Here is a 27,789-nt window from a genome sequence, read left to right on the forward strand (position 1 = left end):
TGTTGTTGAGGTGGAGTCTCGTTCTGTCGCCCAGGCTGGAGTGCAGTGGCATGATCTCAGCTCACTGCAATCTCTGCCTCCTGGGTTCAAGTGATCCTCCTGCCTCAGCCTCCTAGTAGCTGGGACTACAGGCGCCCACCACCATGCCCAACTAATTTTTGTATTGTTAGTTAAGATGGGGTTTTGCCATGTTGGCCAGGCTGCTCTTGAACTCCTGACCTCAGGTGATCCGCCCATCTTGGCCTTCCAAAGTTCTGGGATTACAGGCGTGAGCCACCATGGCCAGCCCAATAGCTTGAATTTACCAATGATATTATACAGCTATTTTATACCTCTGCTTATTTTTGTCTCCTTGATCAACCGGTTTCAGAGAAAGGTGTGTAATAAATCTCTAACCGTAATTACACTTGATCTTAGCCAAAAGGCCGAGAAGCGATCTAACCGTAATTAATCTATTTCTTCCAAAAAACATTTTTTCTTTTTAATTTATTATTATTTTCATTATTATTATTTTTTGAGACAGAGTCTCTCTCTGTCACCCAGGCTGGAGTGCAGTGGCGCAATCTCGGCTCACTGCAAGCTCTGCTTCCCGCGTTCATGCCATTCTCCTGCATCAGTCTCCTGAATAGCTGGGACTACAGGTGCCTGCCACTGTGCCTGGCTAATTTTTTGTATTTTTAGTAGAGATGGGGTTTCACCGTGGTCTCGATCTCCTGACCTCATGATCTGCCCGCCTTGGCCACCCAAAGTGCTGGGATTACAGGCATGAGCCACCACGGCCGGCCTATTATTATTTTTTAATAGAGATGAGGTCCCACTATTCTGCCCAGGCTGGTCTTGGAACTCCTGGGCTCAAGCAATCCTCCCACCTCGGCCTTTCTAAATGCTGGGATTATAGGCATGAGCCACCACACCCAGCCTCAGAAATTTTATCGTTGTTGTTTTATATATTTTGAGGCTATATGAGTAGGTGCTTTTATGTTCCTGGTGTTTGTATTTTCTTGTACTACATCATTCTTTGTCTTTTGTATTTTTCCTCTTGTATCCTCTTTTGTCAAATATTAAAATTACTTCCCTGATTTTTTTTGGTTCATATTTGCTTCATGTATTTTCTTCCTTTTGTTTATTCCTTCTATTCTCTTGTTTAAATATTTGAGAAAGTTTTTGTGTTTTTATTTTTTTTCAGACAGAGTTTTGCTCTTGTTGCCCAGGCTGGAGTACAATGGTGCGATCTCGGCTCACTGCAACCTCTGCCTCCCGGGTTCAAGTGATTCTCCTGCCTCAGCCTTCCGAGTAGCTGGGATTATAGGCATGTGCTATCATGCCTGGCTAATTTTTTTGTATTTTTAGTAGAGATGGGGTTTCTCCATGTTGGTCAGGCTGGTCTCGAACTCCTGACCTCAGGTGAACCACCCGCCTTGGCTTCCCAAAGTGCTGGGATTATAGGCGTGAGCCACTGCGCCCAGCCTGTGATAATGTTTTTTATTTTCAGTGTTTCTCTTGTATGCAACATATTGCTGAACCTTAAAAAAGAAACTCAACCCAGGAACGTTTGTCTTTTAAGAAGTGTGTTTACTTTACCCATCTTTATTACAATTACTATAATATTAGGACTTATTCTGCCATTTAATTTTATATTTTTCATGTACTGTGCCTTCTTTGTTGTTTCTTTCCCCACCTTTGTTACTTTCCATTAGATAGAGCCAACATTCTTCTCATGTTTTGAAAACTATACATTCTATTTTCTTGTTAATGTAGTTGCTTTAATTTGACTTTATGCTACTTCATTGAATGATTTTTAATTATTTATATTCTCCCTAATCATAAGGTAACTTTCACAACCTCCTATCCTGTTAGTCTTATCTTTTCCTTCCTTTTTTTTTTTTTTTTTTTTTTGAGATGGGGTCTTGCACTGCCTCCCAGGCTGAAGTGCAGTGGTGCGATCTTGGCTCACTGCAACCTCCGCTTCCTGGGTTCAAGCAATTCTGCCTCAGCCTCCCGAGTAGCTGGGATTACAGGTGTGCACCACTGTGCTTCGCTAATTTTTGTATTTTTAGTAGAGATGGGGTTCCACCATGTTGGCCATGGTTGGCCAGGCTGGTCTCGAACTCCTGACCTCACCCTCGAACTCCTGACCTCGGGTGATCACCTGCCTCGGCCTCCCAAAGTGCTGGGATTACAGGCATGAGTCACTGCACCCAGTCCCTTCCGCTTATTTTCATCATATTCATAGTATCTAGAATTCAGTTTTTTTTGTGTGTGTGTGTGTAAGTTCCCAACCAATGGCCTTGTCCTTTGAGTACTTTTCCTTAGGCTGATGATAAAAGTTCTGTGTGAAGGTCCTTTTTCTTCAGCTCATCTGTGGGATGGAGTCCAGCTGCAAATATATGCCACAGTAACTAGAGACTCTACTCTCCAACCAATCATTCCATTCTGATTCTCTCTCTCTCACTCTCCTCCACCTCTTCTTTCTCAGACTCTCTCCCCCCTTTAGCTTTTGTTGATATTCAGTTTTATTATGTCATTTAATCACGTTTATTTCCTACATTGCAGGCATCATCCTATCCTATTGAACTTATTTCTCTTCTTATTGGGATGCTTTGAGAATTTTAAATGTAGGTCTTTGTGTGACAAACATTCTGAGGCTTTTGTAATGTGATAATTTTTTTTTTTTTTTTTGAGACAGTCTCGCTCTGTTGCCCAGGCTGGAGTGCAGTGGCGCGATCTTGGCTCACTGCAGCCTCTGCCTCCCAGGTTCAAGCAATTCTCCTGCCTCAGCCTTCTGAGTAGCTGGGACTACAGGCATGCGCCACCATGCCCGACTAATTTTTGTATTTTTAGTAGAGACGGGGTTTCATCATGTTGGCCAGGCTAGTCTGTAACTCCTGACCTCAGGTGATCCGCCTGCCTCGGCTTCTCAAAGTGCTGAGATTACAGGTATGAGCCACCACACCCGGCCGAGAATATTTTTATTATATTTTCAAATTTGAATGACTATTTGGCTATACATAATTTTTTTTTCTTTCTTTCTCTCTCTCTTTTTTTTTTTTTTTTTGAGACAGAGTCTTGCTCTGTCTCCCAGGCTGAGTGCAATGGCTCAATTTTGGCTCACTACAACCTTAGCCTCCTAGGCTCAAGCAATTCTTGTGCCTCAGCCTCCTGAGTAGTTAGGGATTACAGGGGCATGTCACCACGCCCGGCTAATTTTTGTATTTTTAGTACAGATGGGGTTTCAACGTGTTGGCTAGGCTGGTCTGGACCTCAGGTGATCCTCCCACCTCAGCCTCCCAAAGTGCTGGGATTAGCGGGGTGAGCCACTGCACCTAGCCTAAAATTTCTTTCAATACTTACAAACCTTGCCACTTTCTTGTATTCAGTGTTTCTATTGAGAAGTCTGATGTCAATTTGATTCATGTTCCTGCAGGACAGTTCTCCCAGTGGCCTTGGCCTCATCCAGTTGTCTCCCCTTTATCACTTGGAGCTCTCAGGAATAATTGTAGAATGTGCTGAGATACAATATCCCGAGATAAAGAGGGACTGGTGAACAGCCTGGGCCCTGTTCCAGTAACCCCTAGAAACAGGATGTCCTTCAGCTCTTTAGCCAAGCGTGTCACATTGCCCCAGGGGTGTAAATCCAGGGCAGGCTGCTTTTTTTGTTTTGTTTTTCTGAGGCAAGTTCTCGCTCTGTTGTCCAGGCTGGAGTGCAGTGGCATAATCACAGCTCATGCAGCCTTGAACTCCTGGGCTCAAGAAATCTGCTCACCTCAGCCCCCCAAGTAGCTGGGGGTACGGGTGTGTGCCACCATGCCCAGCTGATTTTTTTTCTTTTTTCTTTTCTTTTCTTTTTTTTTTGAGACAGAGTCTCATTCTGCTGTCCAGGCCGGAGTGCAGTGGCCCAGTCTCTGCTCACTAAAACCTCTGTCTCCCGTGTTCAAGCGATTCTCGTGCCTCAGCCTCCCAAGTAGCTGGGATTACAGGTGCCTGCCACCACATTGAGCTAATTTTTTTGTATTTTTAGTAGAGATAGGGGTATCACCATGTTGGCCAGGCTGGTCTCAAACTCCTGGCCTCAGGTGATCTGCCTGCCTTGGCCTCCCAAAGTGTTGGATTACAGGCATGAGCCACTGCGCCTGGCCTGTTTTTTATTTTCTAGAGATGGAGTCTTATTATATTCCCCAGGCTGGTCTCAAACTGCTAGCCTCAAGCAATCCTCCTGCCTCAGCCTCTTAAAGTGCCAGGATTATAGGCACGAGCCACCGTGCCCAGCCTTAGGCTGCTTTTTGGGGTCCCTCAGTTGAGATGCAAATGGGGCATATGTAACTGAGACTCCATGTGCCCTGGGCAGCTTTTCTTTTTTCTTTTTTTCTTCTTTTTCTAATCCAGTATGACTGGTAGTTCCTGGGCAGCTTTTCTGAGCCTTGGGGTACCAGCCTGCCATGTATCTGAGGCTTCTGTTGTCCCCTGCTTTCAATCTGTAAGTAATAAACCTGCTTCAGGTAACTTGGGTGTGTGTGTGTGTGTGTGTGTGTGTGTGTCTGTTTAACTTGACTCAGACAGTTTGAAACCAGTGTGCAATGGACCTACTTCTCAATTCCTTTGTAGGCAATCTATTGCTTTTGGAAATGTTTAGAGTTTTAATTGAATTTGATCTTCTTCCACTTCAATATAATGAGTCTAAATGTGTTTTTTTCCTCAGTTACCCTATTTAGCATTCTATGAGGCCTTTCTATCTGAGATCTTTTTCTCTAATTCTCAGAAGTGTTTCCATGTTTTTACTTCATTATTTCCTCCTCTCTGTTTCTCTTTTTTAAATCCCCTCTCTGGGGAACCTGTTATCCTGATATGAACACTCTACTTCTATTCTCCATAGCACTTAGCTCCTTTAAAAATATTCTCTTTATTCTCTACTTCTGCCTTCTGGGAGAGTTTCTCGGTCTGATTATTTAGCTCATCCATTTATTCTCCAGTTGTAGCCATCTTTTATTTTTCCCAATTATTATGCTCTTTATTTTATTATTATTTTTTTGACACTCCGTCACCCAGGCTGGAGTGCAGTGGCACGATCTTGGTTCATTGCAACCTCTGCTTCCCGGGTTCAAGCAATTCTCCTGCCTCCGCCTCCTGAGTAGCTGGGACTACAGGTGCACACCATGATGCCTGGCTAATTTCTGTAGTTTTAGTAGAGACGGGGTTTCACCATGTTGGCCAGGATGGTCTTGATCTCTTGACCTTGTGATCTGCCCTCCTTGGCCTCCCAAAGTGCTGGGATTACAGGTGTGAGCCACTGCGCCCGGCCAGTTCTTTTTTATGACTTTTTGTTTTTATTTCTATCACTAATCTCTCCTTTATCTTTTTGAGGATATTTATTACCTTAGTTTAACTTTTTGGTCCACCAATTTCAATAACTATGCTTCAAATGGTTCATGTTGGTCTTTTTTGGGGGATATTTTGTTACAATTTCTGTACATCTCAGTTCTGGTGATTTTGGCTTGTGAGCCTGTGTTTCCTGGGCTGGAGTAGGGGTTGTTTTCAGCTACTGCATCTGGAGGTATTGGGGGAAATCCTCAGTGTGGACAGCCAAAGGCACCGGAGAACTAGTGTCACCATTTTGTTTGCGGTCATTCCACTGGGCAACATCCTGGATGGGAATTTGCCTTTAAGCTTTGTGTTGTGCACATGTACCCTAGAACTTAAAGTATAATAAAAATCTCTCTCTCTATATATAAATAAAAAAATAAATAAAATAAAATATTCACTCATACATGCGGGAAAAAAAATAAAAAAATAAAAAGCAGCTCTGGGAAAAGGCAGTCTCCCTGGATTTAAACCTCCAGCTCTGTGGATTTGCAGTGGGAGGAAGCTTGTTGCCTTAGATCAGCCCCCGACTTACTTGCATCAGCTTTTTATCCTGGCAGGCCTTGTGTTTTGCCTTGCTTGTTTCTTCTATGGAGGTAATTGTATCGTATCTTTGTTTTTTCCAATCCTTAGACCTTAAAAAAATGTTTTCCTTAGTGTAATGGTCAGAACATTCAAATTAATGTTGAATAAAGTGATAATAGCAAGAATCCTTTCCTTGTGTTTGACTTCAACAGGAACACTTTTAAAGCATTTACTGTTCATTCATTTACTGTTAATAATAAGATTGCAGGCTGGGTGTGGTGGCTCATGCCTGTAATTCCAGCACTTTGGGAGGCCGAGGTAGGTGGATCCTTTGAGCTCAGGAGTTCAAGACCAGTGAGGGCAACATGGTGAAACCCCACTAAAAAAAAAAAAAAAGAATAAGATTGCAGTAGGTTTTTGCTAGATGTCTTTTGTTGGTCAAGATGTTCCTTTCTATTCCTAGATTATTAAGCGTTATTATTATAAATGGGTATTGAATTTATTCTGGCATCATCATATGGTTTTAATTTTTAATCTCTTAATGTGGTGACTTACATTAATGTATTTTCTAATGTTAAAGTCATCCCTGCAATCATGGCATAAGCCCAACTTAGTCGTAATTTTTCTTAAGTGTAATACTTGATTCCATTTGCTAGCAGTTTATTTAGGATTTTGCATCTATAATCATAACTGAGATTGGGTCTCAATTTTCCTTTCTCATACCATACATTTCTGGTGTTGGTATGTAGGATGATCTGCTTGGTACGTGAGTTTGGCTGTATGTAACAGACACCAAAAATAGTGGTGACGTGAATGAGAGAGAAGTTTTTTTTTTTCTGTCCTGTATTATCTGGAGGTTGGTGGTCCAGGGCTGGTTTGGTGGTTCTGCTTAACCACCCCTGGTTCATATGGTCCAAATAGCTCATCTACTTTCTAAGTGGCAGGGTGAAGAAAGGGCATGTCTCTGACTTTTGAGCATGAATCAAAAGTTGCATACACCATTTCTACTTCTCTTGGCCAGAACTTAGTCATATGGCTACACCCAGCTGCAAGGAAGGTTGGGAAGTGTGGCCTTTATTTGAACTTAAAAGCAAAGATTCTTTTGCCGTGAAAGACAAGGGGAGAATAGGTAATAGGACAATTAGCAGTCTCTACCATAAAGGTTATTTTATACCTGCCACAAAAAGTCAGTTGGGCAGTATTTCCTTTTTCTATTTTCTGGAAATTTAAGTTTGTATGATTTTTTTTTCTTATTTGGTAAATTTGTCTATGAAAACCATCAATTTTATCTTTGTTAGGTAGATTTATACTACGAATCAATTTCTGTAATGATTATAGGTCTTCAGATTTTCTCCTTCTTTGTCAATGTTGGTCAGTTTTACATATAAATAATTTACATATATGTAAAATTTACATATATATAATTTTTTTTTCCTGCAAAGCTGCCGATTTTATCTAATTTATTTTATTTATTTATTTATTTTTTATTGAGACAGAGTCTGGCTCTGTCGCCCAGGCTGGAGTGCAGCGGCGCAATCTCGGCTCACTGCAAGCTCCGCCTCCCGGGTTCACGCCATTCTCCTGCCTCAGCCCCCCGAGTAGCTGGGACTACAGGCGCCCGCCACCACGCCCGGCTAATTTTTTGTATTTTTAGTAGAGACGGGGTTTCACCGTGGTCTCGATCTCCTGACCTCGTGATCCGCCCGCCTTAGCCTCCCAAAGTGCTGGGATTACAAGCGTGAGCCACCGCGCCCGGCCTCATTTTATCTAATTTAAAAAATGTCAACCTCAGCTTTAGCTGGGGGAATCCTGGTTGATCTGGTTTAAGAGTATAAGTCTTCAAAGTAATTTTGCTTTTGCTTTTCCCAAGTGCCCCAAGGCCAAAACCAGTTTAGCATTACTTTTCATGTTGATTTCTTGGCTTGGGGGTTTTCTGAACCATGCCAGCCGTGTAAACTAAAATCCCAAATCTGCATGAAGACAGGCCCAAGGTTAAAATTTCTCTAAGAAAACTTTCTCCATCCAGAGCCCAGGCAAAGACTTACAAGCTTCCTTGAAATCTCATTTTGCTCATGAGAGGTTTTTTCTTTCAGCCCATTCTTTCACCAAGGAAGTAGTCCTTGGGGCACTTTGCTTCACGTAAGGTGGCTTTCAGATTCCCAGATACTTGCAGATATAAAGACCCATCTCTTCACGATTGGTCTTTGAAAACTGAAGCCCCTTGTTTTCTGAGATTAGAAACCTTCCCTTCCCAAGAACAGCTGTAGCATTAACTCACGCCTAATTGGTTTTCAGTTTCCCCTTCACTTTGGGCCTAGAAGGGTTTTCTTTACTTTAATGTGAACGTAGCTATGAAATAAAAAAAGTATCACTGTCATGTTTTAACCAGATAGATTCTATCGCAGAAGCCCCTGTTGAAAATTAAAAAAAAAAAAAACAACAAAACCAAAGACAAACCAAAGAAAAAAGAAAGAAAAGAAAAATAACCGATAGAAATAGAAGTCTAGCTATTTTTCCTTAACACAATAACTTTATCAGAATATGTCTTGGCTTTGATAAGTCTGGGTCATTTTCTTTTCTTAGAACATGATGTGCCTGGCTGGGAACAGTGGCTCACACCTGTAATCCCAGCACTTTGAGAGACCAAGGTGGGTGGCGCACTTGAGCCTGGAGTTCGAGACCAGTCTGGGCAAAATGATGAAACCCTGTCTCTACAAAAAAATATTAGCCAGGCATGGTGGCTCAATCCTGTAATCCCAGCACTTTGGGAGGCTGAGGCGGGCAGATTACCTGAGGTCAGGAGTTTGAGACCAGCCTGGCGAACATGGTGAAACCCCATCTCTACTAAAAATAAAAAATTAGCTGGGCGTGGTGGCTTGTGCCTGTAATCGCAGCTACTCGGGAAGCTGAGGCAGGAGAATCGCTTGAACCCGGCAGGCAGAGGTTGCAGTGAGCCGAGATGGCGCCACTGCACTCCAACTAGGGCAACAGAGTGAGACTCGGTCTCAAGAATAAAATAAAATAAAATAAAATAAAATAAAAATTAGCCAGGCATGGTAGTGCACACCTGTAGTCCCAGCTACTTGGAGGCTGAGGTGAGAGGATCACCTGAGCCCGGGGAGGTCGAGGCTGCAGTGAACCGTGATTGTGCCACTGCACTCCAGCCTGGGCAACAGAGTGAGGCCATCTAAAAAGAAAAAAAAAAAAAAAAAAGGGTGTTTCCATTGGATCTGGAGTCAAGTATTTATTTATTTATTTATTTATTTATTTGAGATGGAGTCTCGCTCTATCGCCCAAGCTGGAGTGCAGTGGCACAGTCTCGGCTCACTGCAAGCTCCGCCTCCCGGGTTCACACCATTCTCCTGCCTCAGCCTCTCCGAGTAGCTGGGACTACAGGCGCTCGCCACCACGCCCGGCTAAGTTTTTTGTATTTTTTTAGTAGAGACGGGGTTTCACCGTGGTCTCGATCTCCTGACCTCGTGATCCGCCCACCTCGGCTTCCCAAAGTGCTGGGATTACAAGCGTGAGCCACCGCGCCCAGCCTAGTATTTATTTTATTTTATTTATTTTATGTTTGAAAGTATTTATTTTAGAGTCTTTTATTCATTATCTTATGCTTTGTTCTCTTCTTCAAAAATATCAATTATAAATCATTTGGATTTTTCTGTTTTCCACATTTCTCATTCTTTCTATAATGCTATTTTCATTGTTGTGTTCTTCCATTTCATTTTTATGATTTTCAGAAACTTATCCATTATAGTCTTGATTTTTTTCCATTGCATTTATTCTATTTTAAAATATGGCCTTCTTGGACAGGTGCGGTGGCTCACGCCTGTAATCCTAGCACTTTGGGAGGCTGACACGGGTAGATCACCTGATGTCAGGAGTTCGAGACCAGCCTGGCCAACATGGTGAAACCCCGACTCTACTAAAAATACAAAAATTAGGTGGGCATGGTGGTGCATGCCTGTAGTCCCAGCTACGCGGGAGGCTGAGGCAGGAAAATTGTTTGAACTAGGCAGGTGGAGGTTGCCGTGAGCCGAGATCATGCCCCTGCACTCCAGCCTGGGTGACAGAGCGAGACTCTGTCTCAAAAAAATAAAAAAATGACCTTCTTAGTTATAGAAGCCAGAAAATAGAAAAAAGAAAAAAAGATATGGCCTTCAACTTTGAAATGTTTTACTTTTTCCCTTTTATTTCTTTTCTAAAATCTGCTAATTTTCTCTTCTTCACCTTCTTTTGCCATATAATCTTTTCTCTGAAACTTTGTATCTCATTTTAAAAATTATTTTTAAGGCTGGGCGCGGTGGCTCATGCCTGTAATCACAGCACTTTTGGTGGCTGAGAAGGGAGGATTGTTCAAGGCTAGGAGTTTAAAAATTATTTTTTAAAGAAGAGGTCATGTTATATGAGTTATTTTTTTTCCTTTAGAAGTATTTGTCAGAATTCTTCCTGAGTTTATTTGGGTATATTGATAATTATACTTCATTTTTTGCTGCTTATGTTTCTTTCCTCCATTTATCTCTCTCTTATTTTTTTTTAAGACAGGGTCTTGCTCTGTGGCCCAGGCTGGAGTGCGGTGGTACAGTCATGGCTTCCTGCATCCTCGACCTCTTGGGCTCCAGCTATCCTCCTGCCTTGGCCTCCCAAAGTGCTGGGATTACAGGCGTGAGCCACTGCACCTGCCCCATTTCTCTCATTTTTAAAGAGCATTTAAAAGCAAAGTTCCCAAGTTAATTCCTTTCTGATTATTATTTACTTGGAGTGGGGCTAGTTATCTGCTGAAGGGTGGTATGGTAGAGTGGAGTGGAAGTGTAGTGGGCTTTCATGATACTTGGTGGTAGAGGGTGGGGAACACATCTTTTCTTCATTTTCGGTTTTTGGCAGACAGGGTTGCTTCATAGCAAAACTTTTCTTTCCTTTTTTTTTCCAATCAGCTTCCCCAGGTTGAATCACAGCAAAGCTTGGTGGAATGTGGTCTCACACTCTCTGTCTCCTCTCCTGCTTTATCCCAGTTCATCTCTGGTGGTGTCCCTGACAAGGCAATAGGAATGTCATGCCAGCATGGTTTCTTCTTAAGCTCCCCCTTCCCTGTTGTCTTGGGGTGTCAAAGTCGGTCTCCTCAGGGAGACTTCTCCCTTAGCCTCTTCTCAACCTCAAATAGGTAGGTTCCTTTCACAGGGCGCTCTACCAAGGGCTTGGGGGTCATGTTCTGCTCTCATTGAACGTCCTTGCTTAGCTCCCTGCAGAGATACATTTGGCAGATGCCTTTTGTGATTTGTAGCTTGGGGTTGTATCAGTTTCATTAAACATGGCTTTTTACCCTTTCTCTATTTGTTCTGTTTGATTATTCTTAGTGATGTCCCAAGGTTGAAGAAAGAATCTAATCTTCCATCCTTTGTTGGGAGTTCCCTAGAGTCATCTTTAAGTCCTAAATCAGATAATGTCATTCCATCATTTGAATGGAATGACATTCCACTGGCCTTTTGTTGGAGTTAGGGAAAATACCTAAATTCCTTACATCAGCCTACAAGGCTCTGCATGATTTGACCCCTGCTCACCTCTCCAATTCCACCCTGTGCCATTCTCTATCTCTTTCCATCCATGCTCCAGTCACACTGGCCTTCTTTTACTTTCTTTATGTACCAAACTCTTTACCATCCCGGGGCCACTGCCTGGAATGCTCATGGGCTCTGCTCCCTGAGTGGGTAACTCCTCATCCTTCAGTCTCAGATGAAAGCCCTCCTCCTTAGCAAGCCCCCTTCCTGATTGTACCCAGGTGGGTGCGTGGGGCCCCCCCATGGTTCTCCATCATCACACCTATTTGTATTCATAGCACTTACTACTACTTGTAATTATATATTTTTCCCCTTTCTTCTCTCAGTTGACTATATGCTCCACCAGGGCAGGAAATATGTCTGTTTTTTTCACCAATCTCTCTGCAGGCTCTATCTAGTCCAATGTCAGTTCTTAATAACCATTTGTCAAGTACATGAATAGAGAATGAATTAGAGAGTTTTATCCTTGAGAGCCGTGTTGAAGAGTTTAAATGATGTGGTGGTCTGTGGAGACACCCAAAAGGTTTTTGAGCAAGTGAGTGACAGAACAAAGAGCTGTAATCACAATGGATGAAGAAGGGAGACACTGGAGTCCAAGGAGAAGCTAGCCAGGAGGTTGCTGTCCCAGGACAGGCTGGCGTGAGGCAGTAGCTCCGGGGACAGACAGAATGGTCGGCCAGGCGAGCTTCCAAGGAAAACCCAGCAGCACTTAGTGTGTGCTCAGTGGCTGCTTGGCTGGATCTGGGTTTATACAGAGCAAGGCAGAGATGATACACATTGGGGCTTGGATGATGGGATGGAGCTGGGGTACAGGGGAGCAGTGAGCTCACTGGTAGAGCCTGGGATTGGAAGGGTGGAGCTGGTGGAGTGGAGATTCAAACGCTTTTTAGGAGCTGTGTAACTGAGGGGTGTGGCCAGGCGTGGTGGTGAGTGCCTATAGTCTTAGCTATTGTGGGCGGGCGGAGGACTGGGGGGAGTTGGGGTGGGAGGATCACTTGAGCCCAGGAATTCAAGGCCAGCCTGCGCAACATAGCAAGAATCGTCTCTATTAAAATAAGTAAACTGAGGGGTGGTGATGCTGTGAGAAAGAGGAAGAAAGAGAAAGGAGACAGAGGGAAGCAAGCAAGAGAGAAAAGCTTAGAGGACCAACGTTAGCTCCACCAGCTGGGGTAGAGGGAAGAAGAGGACCTGGGGAAGGGGCTGGAGAAGAAACTCTGGGTGAAGGAGTGGCAGAGCCATGGTGATTGCGGGGTGGTACTCTGCAGCCATGCCAATCTGAGTTCAAATCCCAGCTCTACACTTAATCCCTTGAGCTTCTGTTTCCTGGTCTATTAATCACAGACATTGCCCACATTATAGAATGGTTGAGAGGAGTAAATTAGCTAATGAATGTACAGTACTTAGTGTAATGCCTACACAGTATAAGCACTTAGCAAATTTTAGTTTCTTCCTGCCTACCTGCCTGTCTGCCTTCTCTTTTTCCTTTCTTCTTTTCTTTTTTATTTTTATTTTTTGAGGTAGGATCTCTCTCTGTCACCCAGGCTGGAGTGCGGTGGTGTGATCTTGGCTCGCTGCAACCTCTGCTCCCTGGGCTCAAGTGATCCTCCACCTCAGCCTCCTGAGTAGCTAGAACCACAGGTGCATACTACCATGACTGGGTAATCTTTGTGTTTTTTATGGAGATAGGGTTTCACTTTGTTGCCCAGGATGGTACTGAACTCTTGGGCTCAAGCAATCTGCCTGCATTAGCCTCCCAAAGTGTTTGGATTACAGGCATGAGCCACCGCATCTGCCCGCCTTTCTTTCTTTTCTTTCTTTCTTTCTTTCTTTCTTTCTTTCTTTCTTTCTTTCTTTCTTGCTTGCTTGCTTGCTTGCTTTCTTTCTTGCTTGCTTTCTTTCTTTCTTTCTTTCTTTCTTCTTTCTTTCCTTCCTTCTTTCCTTCCTTCCTTCCTTCCTTCCTTCCTTCCTTCCTTCCTTCCTTCCTTCCTTCCTTCCTTCCTTCCTTCCTTCCTTCCTTCCTTCCTTCCTTCCTTTCCTTCTTTCCCTCTTTCCTTCTTTCCTTCTTTCTCTCTCTTTCTCCCTCCCTCCCTCCCTCTTTCCTCTCTTCTTTTCTTTCTTTTTTTGATAGGGTCTTTTTCTGTTGCCTAGGCTGGGGAGCAGTGGTGCAATTATGGCTCACTGCAGCCTTGATTTCTTGGGCTTAAGTGATCCTCCTGATTCAGCCTCCTGAGTAGCTGGGACTATGGACATGAGCCACAATGCCCAGCTAATTTTTATATATAGATATAGTTTACAAAATTTTCATTTTCATTTTTATATGTAGAGATGGGCTCTTGCTATGTTGTCCAGGCTGGTCTGGAATTCCTGGCTTCAAGCAATCATCCTGCTTCGACCTCCCAAAGTGCTAAGATTACAGGTGTGCTGACCTCTTCTTTCCTTCTTAGGAACAGATGTTTATCTAGCCAGAAGCTGGGCAGGTTCAGAAGGTCATTCTTTATCACTTCACTGAGGGATGCTTTTGTTCTGAGAGACTAATTATTGTGCATCTTTATGACCGCAACATAAACACAAACATTCCAGGAATTAGCTCAATTTCTTCCCAGAGGTAAAGTCCCTTTGAGAATCCAAATGTAAACCAGAGGCTGGTTGGTGAATGGAGAGCCTGGAGGTGGATGAGCTTAAAGGATTGCTTGAGTAAGCTTGGTTGATGATGTGTGTGTCTATCCCCCTGTAGGGAGCCAGTTTCTTATTTTGAAATGAGGGGAAGCATTGAACTGGATCAAGCAAGCTGTCATCAAAGTCCATTACTTTTGAAGCTAGACTTAGATGTTTTACCAGTTATAATGAGAAAAATATGGGCATTTCCAAACTAGGAGAAATAATGTAGCAAATTAACAGATTATTCTCAATTTTAAGGTTTTCTTTACTATTTTTCTTAAGCTAACACCTGATACTTGCAGATGATAAAAAGTGGGCTCAAAGGATAAATAAATATTGACAGGAAAACCAGGAGTAGATCATGATCCCTGTATTTTAGTGGATGTGGGGTTTGGTCATGGTTCTATGTTGCTGATACATCAGACGGCCCCATCTTGGCCATGACACTGGCTCTAAGTATATGTCAGTTTCTTCTTCTTCTTTTTTTTTTTTTCGAGACAGAGTCTTGCTCTGTCACCCAGGCTGGAGTGCAGTGGCATGATCTCTGCTCACTGCAACCTCTGTCTCCCGGGTTCAAGTGATTCTTCTGCCTCAGCCTCCTGAGTAGCTGGGATTAGAGGTTTGTGCCACCACACCGGCTAATTTTTGTATTTTTAGTAGAGTTGGGATTTCACCATGTTGGCCAGACTAGTCTCAAACTCCTAACTTTGTGATCCGCCCGCCTCGGCCTCCCAAAGTGCTGGGATTACAGGCATGAGCCACCATGCCCGGCCCACAGTTTCTTCTTCTATTGCTACATGTAATAACACCCACTGAGTCCTCCCTATACTTTGCATACATACCAATGTATGATCTCATTTGATAGGTGAAGTGGGCAATAGTATTCCCATGTTACAGAAGAGGAAACTGATGCTCAGGAAAAGGTTAAGTAACGTTTGTAAGGTTACATGGTGAGTGTAGTAACTGTGGTAACTTGTTTCCTTTTTTTAGTAAGAGACCCTTGACCACACTGGCTAATCATAGCACTCCGTCTCCCTGGCAACAGGAATTGGCCCATGGCTAAGTATATGAGCCAAGCAGGGCCAATCAGCACTCTTCTCTGGATTAATATATATATAATGGGTTTACAAAGCTGGAGCAGTCTGTGGCCGCATTCCTCATTATTTGGAGAGGCCCTGCTATGCTACACTAAGGGTGATGCCCACATGCAAAAGACACAAACAGCATGAGAGAAGAATGGATGGATGGATGGTGTTGAGTTCCTCATTCTGGTCCCCATGGCTGTGGTTTATTGATCCTGTGAATTATCACAGAGACCTTAATGCGATGTAACACAATTCACCACCTTTTTACTTTGGTGAGCTTGAATTAAACTTCTGTCTCTTTTAGCTAAAAGATCTTGATTGACAGAATTAGAATATGGTGGAGTCAAGATTCAAATCCAGAATCCAAAGTCTTAATTTCTTTGCAATAACCATTTCCTAGTATTACACATTGATCTCCAAAAATGTCTTTCTTTAAACCACTTCCTCATGAGCAACACACTATAATATTAAAAATCACCACCCACTCTCCTGAGTCACTTTTCTTTTTCTGAAGCTGCCCTTAGTCCCTTTCTAAGATTTAGAAAGTAACTTGGATTTATCAGAACACAGAATGCATGTCTCAAGTTGGGTGTTTCTGGGAAGACTGTGAATCACCCTAATTTATGTTGATCCCTGTTAGCACCAGTTTCGGTTTTACCAAGTGACATTGTTCCCTCTTGGTCCTCTATGCTGGCAAATAATGGAGCTTGGCTTCAGACTCAAGCCTGCCTTATAGCCAGGCCTATGCCCTTGCCAGGACGGCAGCGGCCTCTAGCTGTGGGAAACCACGAGGAGCTGGCAGGCCAGGGTGGAAATAGCCCGTGTTCTCGAGCCAGGTGTCAGGCGTCAGAACTCAGGAACTATGATGCACTGACATTATTATCATTATTATTTTGTATCGCTCACTCTGTTGACCAGGCTGGTCTCACACTCGGCCTCAAGCAATTCTCCTGCTTCAGCTTTCTAGTGCTGGGATTACAGGCATGTGCCACCACACCTGGCTAATTTTGTATTTTTTTTTTTTTTTTTTTTTTTGAGACAGAGTCTCGCTCTGTCGCCCAGACTGGAGTGCAGTGGCGCGATCTTGGCTCACTGCAAGCTCCGCCTCCCGGGTTCACGCCATTCTCCTGCCTCAGCCTCTCCGAGTAGCTGGGACTACAGGGGCCCGCCACCACGCCCGGCTAATTTTTTGTATTTTTAGTAGAGACGGGGTTTCACCGTGGTCTCGATCTCCTGACCTTGTGATCCGCCCGCCTCGGCCTCCCAAAGTGCTGGGATTACAAGCGTGAGCCACCGCGCCCAGCCTAATTTTGTATTTTTAATAGAGATGGGGTTTCTCCATGTTGGTCAGGCTGGTCTCGAACTCCCAACCTCAGGTGATCCACCCGCCTTGGCCTCCCAAAATGCTGGGATTACAGGCGTGCGTGAGCCACAATGCCCGGCCACATCCTTCTTTCTTTTGAGTTCTGGAAAAAAGTACTCAAGCAGGGCTCCAAGTCTCAGCTGTGAACCAGCGAATGTAATTTGGAGCTGAGGCCGGAAAGATCTTTCTATTCCTCTCCCACTGCTTCTTGAACAGACCTTCCTTGTAGCTCATTCTAGACAGCAACTGCCCAGCTGCCGACCCTTGCGGCAGTGGGGTCATCAGTGCAGGTGGGGAGCACAGGATGCAGGGCACGTCTTCCCGGGGGCAGACTGACTGGGAAGAGGAAGCTGCAGTGAGAAGGGGCAGAGCTGAGCACCTCTTCCTTTGGGAGAGGGAGAGAGTGGTGGAGAGAGAAGTGGGTGGCTCCTCCCTGCTGAAGAACTCTTTCGAGAGTAGAGTGTTAGATTGCTCCCTCCCCAAAACACTGGCATTGGCAAGAAGAGTTTCTGGTGACGTAGGAGAAAGCTGGTTCCGTAGAATGGTAGCAAGTCAGTTTTCAGGAGGTTCTCAGGGTGGAGGTGGAGGATTTAGAGCATATCTGGGAAAGTGGTGTTGAAGGGAGGAGAGAGGATGGTGGTTACGATGGACAGCACTTGTGCCTCTGTGTCCAGCCCTGGGGATATGGAGCATTGACAATACTCAGTGCCTGTTTCTTAGGAGCCCAGTCTAGGGGGAGAGACACATATATAGTCACAATTAAACATAAGAAATAAGGGGGGCTGGGTGTGGTGGCTCACACCTGTAATCCCAGGACTTTGGGAGGCTGAGGTGGGCGGATCACCTGAGGTTCAGGAGTTTGAGACCAGCCTGACCAACATGGAGAAACCCCATCTGTACTAAAAATACAAAATTAGCTACTCGGGAGGCTGAGGCAGGAGAATCACTTGAACCTGGGAGGCGGAGGTTGCAGTGAGCCGAGATCACGCCACTGCACTCCAGCCTGGGTGACAGAGCAAGACTCCGTCTCAAAAAAAAAAAAAAGGAAAAAAGAAAAAAAGGGATAGAGCGATGGGCAAGGGGCTGCAGGAGGAACACTAGCTGTGTGTGTGCATGTGTGTGTGCACACTCTTCTGCTCTAGCAGGTGCAAGGCTGGGAAGTAGATTCCGGGAAGCTGCATGGAGGCAATGACCTTTGAACTGAGTTTAAAGGGTGATTAGGATTGACAGGTGGACCCCCTGAGAAAAGGCTTTTCAAGAGAATGTGAGGCATAGGCAGGTGCTTGGAAGCACAGAAGGGCGCGGCATGTACATCAGTGTAGTTGCTGTGCCAGCAAAGGCATGCCATATCTTCTGAAAGTTATAGGGGTTCACTAAGCGTTTGAATCTGGGCTGACATGCTCAGATTTGAATTTTAGGAAGGTTACTCTGGTGGGAGAGCTGAGAAGAGGTTAGAGTTGGGGGGGCGAGGATGGAGGTGGGAGGGGAGTTGGGATGTGTTTGCAGTAGTCCAGGAGCAAGATGATGCTGAGGGATCTAAGGCAGTGTGGACAAACCTGGGGGGTATTTAGAAGGTGGAAACAATAGGTTGACTGACCAACATCTGGAGGGCAGAGTGGGGGAAGCAGGAGGCTAGAGGACGGGAGGACAGCCACATTTCTGGTTTGGGTGATTGGGTGGATGGTGTTGTTTTTTGTGGCAAAGAGGAAGCCAAGAGGAGGTGGGACAATGAGAAACTTTTAAGCTTATTTGATTGTATTATTATTTTTTCGAGATAAGGTCTCACTCTGTTGCCCAGGCTAGAGTGCAGTGACCTAATCTCAGCTCACTGCAACCTCCACCTCCTGGGTTCAAGCGATTCTTGTGCTTCAGCCTCCTGAGTAGGTGGGATTACAGGTGCGTGCCACCACACGCAGCTAATTTTTGTATTTTTAGTAGAGATGGGGTTTTGCCATGTAGGGCAGGCTGGTCTCGAACTCTTGGCCTCAGGTGATCTGACTGCCTCAGCCTCCCAAAGTGCTGGGATTACAGATGTGACCCACCATGCCCAGTCTCTTTTATATTTATATTTAATCTGGGCTATGCTGGGCATCGTGGCTCACGTTGGTATCCCAGCAATTTGGGAGGCTGAGGAAGGAGGATTGCTTGAGCTCACGAGTTCAAGACCAGTCTTGGCAAGATGGCAAAACTCCATCACCACAAAAGATGCAAAAAATAGCTGGGCACAGCGATGCACGCCTATAGCCCCAGCTACTGAGGAGGTTAATGTGGGAGGATAACATGAGGCTGCAGTGAGCTGTGCTGGTGCCACTATACTCCAGCCTTGGCGACAGTGAGACTATGTCTCAAATAAGTAAGTAAGTAAACAAAAATTAAGAAGAATCCAGTCCACAGGGCATTTGAAGGCAAGAGGAAAAGATGCCAGAACCAGAGATGGGGAGAAGATGGGCTTCTGGCGCCTGCTGAGGTTGAGAAATGAGACAGATAGGCTGAGTGTGGGGGTGGAGAGAGGATGGGCAGAGAGACTGAGGCTGGTCTGAATGGAAATGAAATGTTAGGGCTCTCAGGGTTATCGGGGGATAATTGGAGCTTCTAGAAAAGGTTTAACGTTGTGACCACCTGTGTTCGTCATGCCTCCCTACCCCTTACTAATTGTGTGAATTTGGGCAGACTTTGAGTCTCAGTGTTCTCCTCTGTGAAGTGGGGTCAGCTTATTCCAACTCCTGGGATTGTTGTGTGAATTAAATGGGGTAATGTACGGAGAGCACCTGACGCACAGCGGGTGCTTTGAAATTTCAGTCTGCACTCCTCCAGCAAAGGATATGCACACGCCCATTGTGAGTGACAAATCCAGGATGATCTGAACCCAATGTGATACCGTGGGTCCTCGCATGCTGGTCATGCTGTCGGGAGACACTTATGGATCCAATTAGTAAAACAGGGGAAATAAATTATTTAATGCATTTTGCTAAGACAGAATACCTCAGAACTTATTTTGTGGGGTGGGGCATAATAAAGGGGGTCCTTCTGCTGAAAACGTTTAAGCTCAGGTTCGTGGCACCACTCAACCAAGGTCGACAGTCACACAGTGAGCCAGAGGCAATGTCAGGACTTAAACTAAACCTGTGGCCCCCACAGTGAGGCCATTTTTCTTTCCCCTGAACGGCCTGGGGAAAGGGGGTGGGTGGGCAGAACTTGGCAGTGGCCAATCCTCACTTCTGACCCCTGGTTTTCTCCTGCCCTTATCTCTAGGCTTGCATTGATTGATTGATTGATTGATTGAGACAGGGTCTTGCTCTGTCGTCCAGGCTGGAGTGCAGTGGTACGATCATGGCTCACTGCAGCCTCAAACTCCTAGGCTCAAAGGGTCCTTCCGCCTCCTGTCTCCCGAGTACCTATATATCCCTAGGCTTTTAAAACGGCTTCCAGGTATCTGACTGCCATCTCAGACATCCACCAGGAAACCTCATCTATGTGAAGCAGGCGTGGGTGTAGGAAGGCCGCTTGGAAATGAATCAGCACTGTCTCCTGTTTGAGTCCTAAGCAGGGCGCCGGAGGGTCTGGCGGACAAGAAAGAGGGAGGATGACAGGAGGCCGGCACTGCAATGACACGCCTTAGCCACCAGAGGGCACGAAGCAGCTGGGCAAAATCCCGCGGGGCCGCTGGTGGAAAATTTCTGGCACCTGGAGCCCGGAGAGGGGGTGGACGGAATGTGAGGACCCAGCTTCCTGAGGCTGGGCCGGGGCAGAGTCACTGCCTTGGATGTCCGCTGGGCCTGCTTGTGTCTTGATTACTCTGCCTTTGTAGACAGCTGGAGAATGTGAGGGTGGGATTGGGATCGGACTCTAGGGGCCATTCTGTGCAACTCTCCTGCCCTGCCGTGGGGGAGGGAGTTGCCCAAGGTTACGCAGCAAGTTAGTGGCAAATGAATACGATTATCACCAGTCTCAGGTATATGGCCATTTGATGGGCGCAGTCGCAGCTTTAGTTCCTGAGACAGACACCTGATTAAGGACAGGCCTTCAGGAGCTGACCCTAGTGACCTGTGGCTCTGCTGCTGTCTCTGTTTTTCTCCCTTGCTTTTCCATCTGACTGACTCTTTGTCTTCCTTGTCTGCCTCCCTGTCTCCGTCTCTGCCCGCTGAGGGGTTTGCTCAACTCCCTCACTGGGTCCTGGGAGCCGCGTTTCCTGCTATCACTCCTCAGGGATTTATAGCTCCCTGAAGCTCTTTTCTGACCCATTGTCTCGGTTCCACTCTTGGGATCCAGAGGAGAGGTGATTATTTCTTAGCATAGTCAGTGATGTGATTTCACGGGGTGAGAAGGGCTCCCTTGCTCCTAAGCACTCCTCCAGTGACCCCTGTTGCCATGTGGTAGCCGTAAGCACTGGTTGGCACCTGGTGTGGGCGAGACCCTTACCTCATGCAGAAATGAGTAAGACCGGTGAGCTCACCATGTGGGGGTGAGGCTGAGAGAAAACAAGTACACAAGTGATTCAGTCAAAATCAGAATGCTCTAAGTACACACAAAAAAGGCAAAAGGGGTGCTTTGTACAGGACAGAACAGGTAGAGACTGAATCCGGTTGGGCCCTGGGAAGGCTCCCTGCAGTGGGTGGCATTTCACTGGCCTTTGAAGGGTGGGTTGGATTTCAGCAGGATAGAGGGCGTGGGCATGTGTGGGGACATTCTGAACAGAAGGGTCAGCGCAAGCCGAGGGTCTTGGCCACACTAGTTGCACGTGCCGGTGTGTTTAAGGGACACGCAGCAGCAGGCCGAGTCTGCAGCGCCTCACTGCCAGGCTTTTAAAAAATTTTTAATTTTAATTTAATTTAATTGTATTTTTATTTTAAGTTCTGGGATACATGGGCAGAATGTGGTTTGTTACATGTGCCATGGTGGTTTGCTGCACCTATCAACCCATCATCTAGGTTTTAAGCCCCACATGCATTAGGTATTTGTCCTAATGCTCTCCCTCCCCTTGCCCTCATCCCTCCTCCCGCAACTGCCCACAGGCCCTGGTATGTGGTGTTCCCTTCCCTGTGTTCATGTGTTCTCATTGTTCAACTCCCACTTATGAGTGAGAACATACCGCCTGGCTTTAAGGGACAACCATGCGGATGCACTGCAGTTTCTGAGCAGGGAGGGCCCTGCGGAGGCCCTTAGTTAAAAGGAAAGAATGGCTGTGAAAAGCGATGCATTGCGCTCCCTTGTCCCTCACCTTCAGTGTGACGAGTTTTTATTCCGAGTTCTACTTGAAGTAGGCTTTGATGGGAAGACAAGTAGCATGAGGGGTTCGAGCACTGAGGGGAGCAAGGGACACTCGGTGGCTGTGCCAAGGTGTAGAAGAGGACACTGGGGGCCCCAAGGCCTGACTTCATGTACACTGCTCAGGCTGGCCCCCAAGTCACACGGTGACAGCCAGGAAGGGACCAGCCTGTTCTCAGTCTGATCCTCCTGCCGTGTCATTATCCAAAGCTCCTCCTGGCAGGGCCTGTTTAGGGTCTCCGTGCCAGTGCTTTCCCTGCCAGGCTGGGCTGGGGCTTCCACTTACTGCTCTGGGACTGCTGCTGCCCTGGCCCTGGGGAAGGAGGGTGTGCCGCTGAGTCACTGCCTGGGCATCTGGGCCTGGAACCTTGGGTGAGTCACTTAGGGCTGAGGTAGAGGGGCTGGGGGAGGGGAAGAAGCTGCTCGACATCTGGAGCAGGGAGGGGAGCTGGGCCACAGGAAGGGCGGTGCCCTGATGCCCAGACGGGCTGGGATAGACAAAGGGCCAAGGAGGAAGGGGCCCTGGGAGGGGGCAGCCCTCCCTTGGGCTGGGCTCTGAATGGCCACAGTGTTTGCCTTTCTCCGGCTCTGGGGAGGCCATGTGTGTGGGGGGCAGTGAGAGAGGGCTGTGGCTGAGGGCTCTGCTTCAGGCCTGGACTCTGGCTTGGGAAGCTGTCCAGCTGGTGTTTTCAGCCCTGGGTAGGGATGTACCCCTACCCACCCACCCAGCCCTCAAGCTGGAGAAGAGGAGGCCAAAGTTTTCCTGTTCACCCTTTAACAACTCCGGACTTCATTACGCTCTCCACAGACTGTTGCCCAGCCCAGCTGCGGCTGTGTGCAGAGCACCCCCATTTCTCACTGCTTCCCCATCCTTCCAGACCCCTTCCTACACAGAGGGACCTTCTGAGGTATTTCTAAGCACACTTAGTTACTTCATTACCTCATTAAGAGGTGTTCTGGTGCTGGCCATTAAAAGTCACTCCACTTCATCCATGCCCTGAAGTCAGTCCTGTCCTTCTCCTCCTGATGTCCCCCAGCTGCCTCCTCTGGCCCCCACCTTCCTAAGGGTAGCCCCAGGTTGCTTCTCTCTCACACACACAGGCGCATGTATGTACACGAGCACTGGGCCATGAAGTCCCAGCGTGTGCTCACAGCCTCTCACACAGGAGTCGGCTGTGACTCACAGGCATGTCATGAGAATGAGGCCTGGCACCAGTCTCCAGGCCCCAGGGCAGGGGTTTCCTCCCCTCACCCCGGCCCAGGCTACCCAGTCCCCACAACACCTCCCACTTCCCACTGTGGCCTGAGTGGGCTCAGGGGCTGCCCTTGACCTGGCCTAGAGCCCTCCCCCAGCTGGTAGTGGAGCTGGCACTCTCTGGGAGGGAGGGGGCTGGGAGGGAATGAGTGGGAATGGCAAGAGGCCAGGGTTTGGTGGGATCAGGTTGAGGCAGGTTTGGTTTCCTTAAAATGCCAAGTTGGGGGCCAGTGGGGCCCGCATATAAATCCTCACCCTGGGAGCCTGGCTGCCTTCCTCTCCTTCCTGGGTCTGTCTCTGCCACCTGGTCTGGTGAGTACCTCTGTCCTGCTGAGGGCAGGGTGGGGAGGATCCCCGTGGGTCTCTGTCTTTGTCTCACAGTTCTCTCATTCCGGCTTCCCTGGTGGGATCAACCTGGGCCTCTCTGGGCCTTCCTCCTTGGAAGAACTCTCTGTGAAGTGCTGAAGTGTTGACTGAAGGGTTTTTTTTTTTTTTTTTTTGAGACGGAGTCTCGCTGTGTTGCCCAGGCTGGAGTACAGTGGCACGATCTCAGCTCACTGCAAACTCCGCCTCCCAGGTTCACGCCATTCTCCTGCCTCAGCCTCCTGAGTAGCTGGGACTACAGGCGCCCGCCACCGTGCCCGGCTAATTTTTTTGTATTTTTAGTAGAGATGGAGTTTTGCCATGTTAGCCAGGATGGTCTTGATTTCCTGATCTCGTGATCCACCTGTCTCGGCCTCCCAAAGTGCTGGGATTACAGGAGTAAGCCACTGTGCCTGGCCGACTGAAGGGTTTTTCTCCAGGTTCCTCTGTGAGGTCTCAGTGCAGGGGTTGCTCTGAGGTCCTCCCCTGGATATCTTAGTCTAGGGGCCCTTCTTTGGGGGTCTAGGCCTAGGAGCAGGAGGTGTGCATGTGGGCGGTGCTGCAATAAGAATCTTGAGTTTTTTTTTTTTTTTGCAAAGTCCTGGATTCTAGCAGGACTAAGGTGCAAGAGGCAGGGGTCTCAAGACTCTGCCTGCGTCATGGCCCCAAGCAGCAAAGCTCTGCCCCCTGCCTCGGTGAAGGCAGGGCTGGCAGGATGGGCCCAGGGCATGCCCTGCCTCTGGCATAGCTCCTCTGGCCTCACCCTGAAACCTGCCTAACCTTTCCAGGCTGGTCTGAGTATTCTCAGAGGCCTTGCTGCTGAGGTCTGTCCCATCCTGATCCCAAGGCAATGAACATTTCATATCTTTAATTCTAATTCCAACAGGATCCTTCCTGGTGGAGAGGATGTTAAGTTGCCCCTACCCTACCCATGCCCCTGTCTGCCTAGAGGCTCAGGGGCCTTCAGGGTGAGGGGAGACACATTCCCCACCCTCTGGGAGCTCCTAGTCTGAGAGAGGAAACACCCCTGCCCAAGGGAGCTTCCAGTTAGATGGCAGAGAGAGACGCCTCTGCCTTCAGGAGTCCCGAGTCTGAGGAGGGAAACGGCTCCTTCAGGGAGCTTCCTGCTCCTAGGCTGTAGCCATGGCTCCTGCCAGACTGCACAAGAGCCCCCATTTGCCAGCCCGTGCATGTGGCCTTGCTCCCCAGCGCCTGGGCAGATGCCGTCAAAATGGGACTCTGGTCACCCTGTCATTTCCCTTCTGGCAGACACTCAAGTGGGGAGCCCTGCCCTCAGGGAGGTGTCCCAAGTGCCATCAGAGGAGGCTTGGTGACTCCCAGACACAAGGGAAGCTTTAGCGTCTGCCCTCAGGATGAGGAGGAGGTATGGCCCCCGGCCTCAGGGAACCACACTCTGAGGGGGAGATGCAGCCCCTGCCTTCCCATTCAGAGAGGGGTTTTGTGAGGTGGCTTGGGGGCATAGGGCAGAAGTGGATCCTACAGGCTGAGCTAAGGCCCCAAGAGCTTCAGCAGTGTACCCATCACCTGGCACCTCTGCAGCCACAGATCCACGATGTGCAGTTCCCTGGAGCAGGCGCTGGCTGTGCTGGTCACTACCTTCCACAAGTACTCCTGCCAAGAGGGCGACAAGTTCAAGCTGAGTAAGGGGGAGATGAAGGAACTTCTGCACAAGGAGCTGCCCAGCTTTGTGGGGGTGAGTGGCACAGGCCTGTGGGGGAGGTCCTGGTGTGAGTGTGGGGGTGCCGGTTAAATCTCTCCCCCAGTTCTGGGTGCCTATCGATGCAGGTGCCAGGGTGGGGCCCAGCCCTCTCCCCACTGCTGCTTCATGGCTCCACTGGAGTGGAAATGAGGCCCGAGTGGGAGTGCTTTATTAATGGCTGTTTCCTGCAGCATTCCAGAGAACCATGTGCTGTGAGGGCCTTCAGAGTCCATCTGTTTAATCCTGTCATTGGAGACTTGAGAAACCAGAGCCCAGAAGGGAAAAGTGATTGTCCCAAGATCACACAGCACTGGCACGTTCTCTCTCTCTCTTTTCTTTTCTTTTTTTTTTTTTTTGAGATGGAGTTTCCCTCTTGCTGCCCAGGCTGGAGTGCAATGGCACGATCTTGGCTTGCTGCAACCTCTGCCTCCAGGGGTCAAGCGATTCTCCTGTCTCAGCCTCCTGAGTAGCTGGGACTACAGGCGCATGCCACCACACCCAGCTAATTTTTGTATTTTTAGTAGAGACAGGGTTTCACCATATTGCCCAGGCTGGTCTCGATCTCCTGACCTCGTGATCTACCTGCCTCGGCTTCCCAAAGTGATTTTTGTATTTTTAGCAGAGACGGGGTTTCATCATATTGGTCAGGCTGGTCTTGAACTCCTGACCTCAGGTGATCTGCCCTCCTCGGCCTCCTAAAGTGCTGGACTTACAGGTGTGAGCCCCCGTGCTTGGACTCCTTTTTTTTTTTTTTTTTTTTTTGTGGTGGGGGGACAAGATCTCACTCTGTCACCCAGGCTGGATCATAGCTCACTGTAATCTCAAACTCCTGGGCTCAAGCAATCCTCCCAAGTAGTTGGAACTACAGGAGTATGCCACCATGCCTGGCCAATTTTTATTTTTGTAGAGATGGAGTCTTGCTATGTTGTCCAGGCCGGGCTTGAACTCCTGGGTTCAAGCAATCGTCCCACCTCGGCCTCCCAAAGTATTGGAATTACAGATGTGAGGCACTGTGCTTGACCTCTTTCCATTTTTATATGCCAAACTAAGAAAGTATGTAGGGATAGAAAAGCCCAGCTAAGATACATAGTCTGGGACAATTTGTGGAGAAATGCATCAACCTTCAATTTGTCCCTCACCCTCCCTATACTGACTCTGGTGATTCTCAAAGTTAGGTGTCAGGCTTTGAACACAAGGCAGGTCCTTCTTTCCTTTTTTTAATTTTGTTTTTGTGGCTGGTTAAACTTTTCTAATTATTTTGGCTAGTATTAAAAAAGTGTTTTTCAGCTGGGTGCAGTGGCCCATGCCTGTAATCCCCACAGTGTGGGAGGCTAAGGCAAGGAGGATCTCTTAAGCCCAGGAGTTCGACCAGCCTGGGCAACATAGCAAGACTCCATCTCTACAAAAATAAAAATAAAAATTGTCCAGGCATGGTGGCATACGCTTGTAGTCCCAGCTACTTGGGAGGATTGCTTGAGCCCAGGAGTTCAAGGTTACAGTGAGCTATAATACAGCCTGGGTGACAAAGTGAGATCACTCTCGTTGCCAAGGCCAGCCTAGGCAACATAGCGAGGCCTTGTCTCTACTAAAAATAATTAGCTGGGTGTGGTGGCATGAACCTGTGGTCCCAGCTACTTGGGAGGCTGAGGTGGGAGGATTGCTCGAGCCCAGGAGGTTGAGGCTGCAGTGAGTTGTGATTGTGCCACTGCACTCCAGCCTGAGCAACAGAGCAAGACCTTGTCTTAAAAAATAAAAAGTGTTCTTTTCTGAATCCACCTGGCTGGTGTTGGGCAGCAGCAACCTTCGGTTTCCTCATCAGCAGAATGGGGTGATGATACCTACCTCACTGGGCTCCTGTGGGATTCGAGCTGATGCATGCTCAGAGGAGCGTCCAGTGTCCTCCCTGTGTCCAGGAGGAGGGCACACTGGAGATGCTCACCAATGAGTATCCGTCTCTCTCCTTACTCACTGGGCCCTCTTGGTAGCTCCCAGGGCCTCCTGCCCACCATATACCCAGCTGCCCAGTGGGGAGAGAGAGCTGGGAACCAACCTGAATGTGTGAGGGTCTGGGTGTTTGGTGGAGCTGGGGTTGGGGCTGACTTGGTGATGAGTGTATTTCCTGTCACTTTCAGGAGAAAGTGGATGAGGAGGGGCTGAAGAAGCTGATGGGCAACCTGGATGAGAACAGTGACCAGCAGGTGGACTTCCAGGAGTATGCTGTTTTCCTGGCCCTCATCACCGTCATGTGCAATGACTTCTTCCAGGGCTGCCCAGACCGACCCTGAAGCAGAACTCTTGACTCCCTGCCATGGATCTCTTGGGCTCAGGACTCTCGATGCCTTTGAGTTTTGTATTCAATAAACTTTTTTTGTCTGTTGATAATATTTTAATTGCTCAGTGATGTTCCATAACCCCGCTGGCTCAGCTGGAGTGCTAGGAGATGAGCGCCTCCTGGATCCTGCTCCCTTCTGGGCTCTGACTCTCCTGGAAATCTCTCCAAGGCCAGAGCTGTGCTTTAGGTCTCAATTTTAGAATTTCAAACACCAGCAAAAAATTGGAAATCGAGATAGGTTGCTGACTTTTATTTTGTCAAATAAAGATATTAAGAAAGGCAAATACCATCTACCATCACTATCATTTCA

At 47.3% G+C, this 27,789-nt stretch overlaps 1 protein-coding gene across 4 annotated transcripts; it reads left to right on the forward strand.

Moving 5' to 3' along the window:
• Positions 1 to 3,742: 3,742 nt before the first annotated feature.
• Positions 3,743 to 27,763, forward strand: S100A2 (S100 calcium binding protein A2). Of its 4 annotated transcripts, none has more exons than XM_058439876.1 (3): positions 3,743 to 3,792; positions 24,994 to 25,141; positions 27,280 to 27,432. In XM_058439876.1, exons 2-3 carry the CDS (start codon positions 25,001 to 25,003, stop codon positions 27,430 to 27,432), a joined length of 294 nt encoding a protein of 97 aa, XP_058295859.1. In that variant the 5' UTR covers positions 3,743 to 3,792; positions 24,994 to 25,000. The 4 variants fall into 4 exon arrangements, with proteins under 4 accessions (XP_058295859.1, XP_058295857.1, XP_058295858.1 ...); XM_058439874.1 differs by lacking the exon at positions 3,743 to 3,792 and adding an exon at positions 4,400 to 4,474 and having other exon boundaries at positions 24,988 to 25,141; XM_058439875.1 differs by lacking the exon at positions 3,743 to 3,792 and adding an exon at positions 22,137 to 22,181 and having other exon boundaries at positions 24,988 to 25,141.
• The last annotated feature ends 26 nt before the right edge of the window (positions 27,764 to 27,789 follow it).

The sequence above is a fragment of the Hylobates moloch genome, unplaced genomic scaffold (assembly GCF_009828535.3).
Source record: "Hylobates moloch isolate HMO894 unplaced genomic scaffold, HMol_V3 SCAFFOLD_5, whole genome shotgun sequence".
In the NCBI taxonomy this organism is placed as follows: domain Eukaryota; kingdom Metazoa; phylum Chordata; class Mammalia; order Primates; family Hylobatidae; genus Hylobates; species Hylobates moloch.

Bases quoted from the DNA above. Each gene is read 5' to 3' on its own strand.
- S100A2 (XM_058439874.1), top strand. From the start codon at position 4,437: ATGTATCTGAGGCTTCTGTTGTCCCCTGCTTTCAATCT. The intron at 4,475-24,987 runs GTAAGTAATAAA...GCACCTCTGCAG, and splicing joins TTGTCCCCTGCTTTCAATCT to CCACAGATCCACGATGTGCA. The intron at 25,142-27,279 runs GTGAGTGGCACA...TGTCACTTTCAG, and splicing joins AGCTGCCCAGCTTTGTGGGG to GAGAAAGTGGATGAGGAGGG.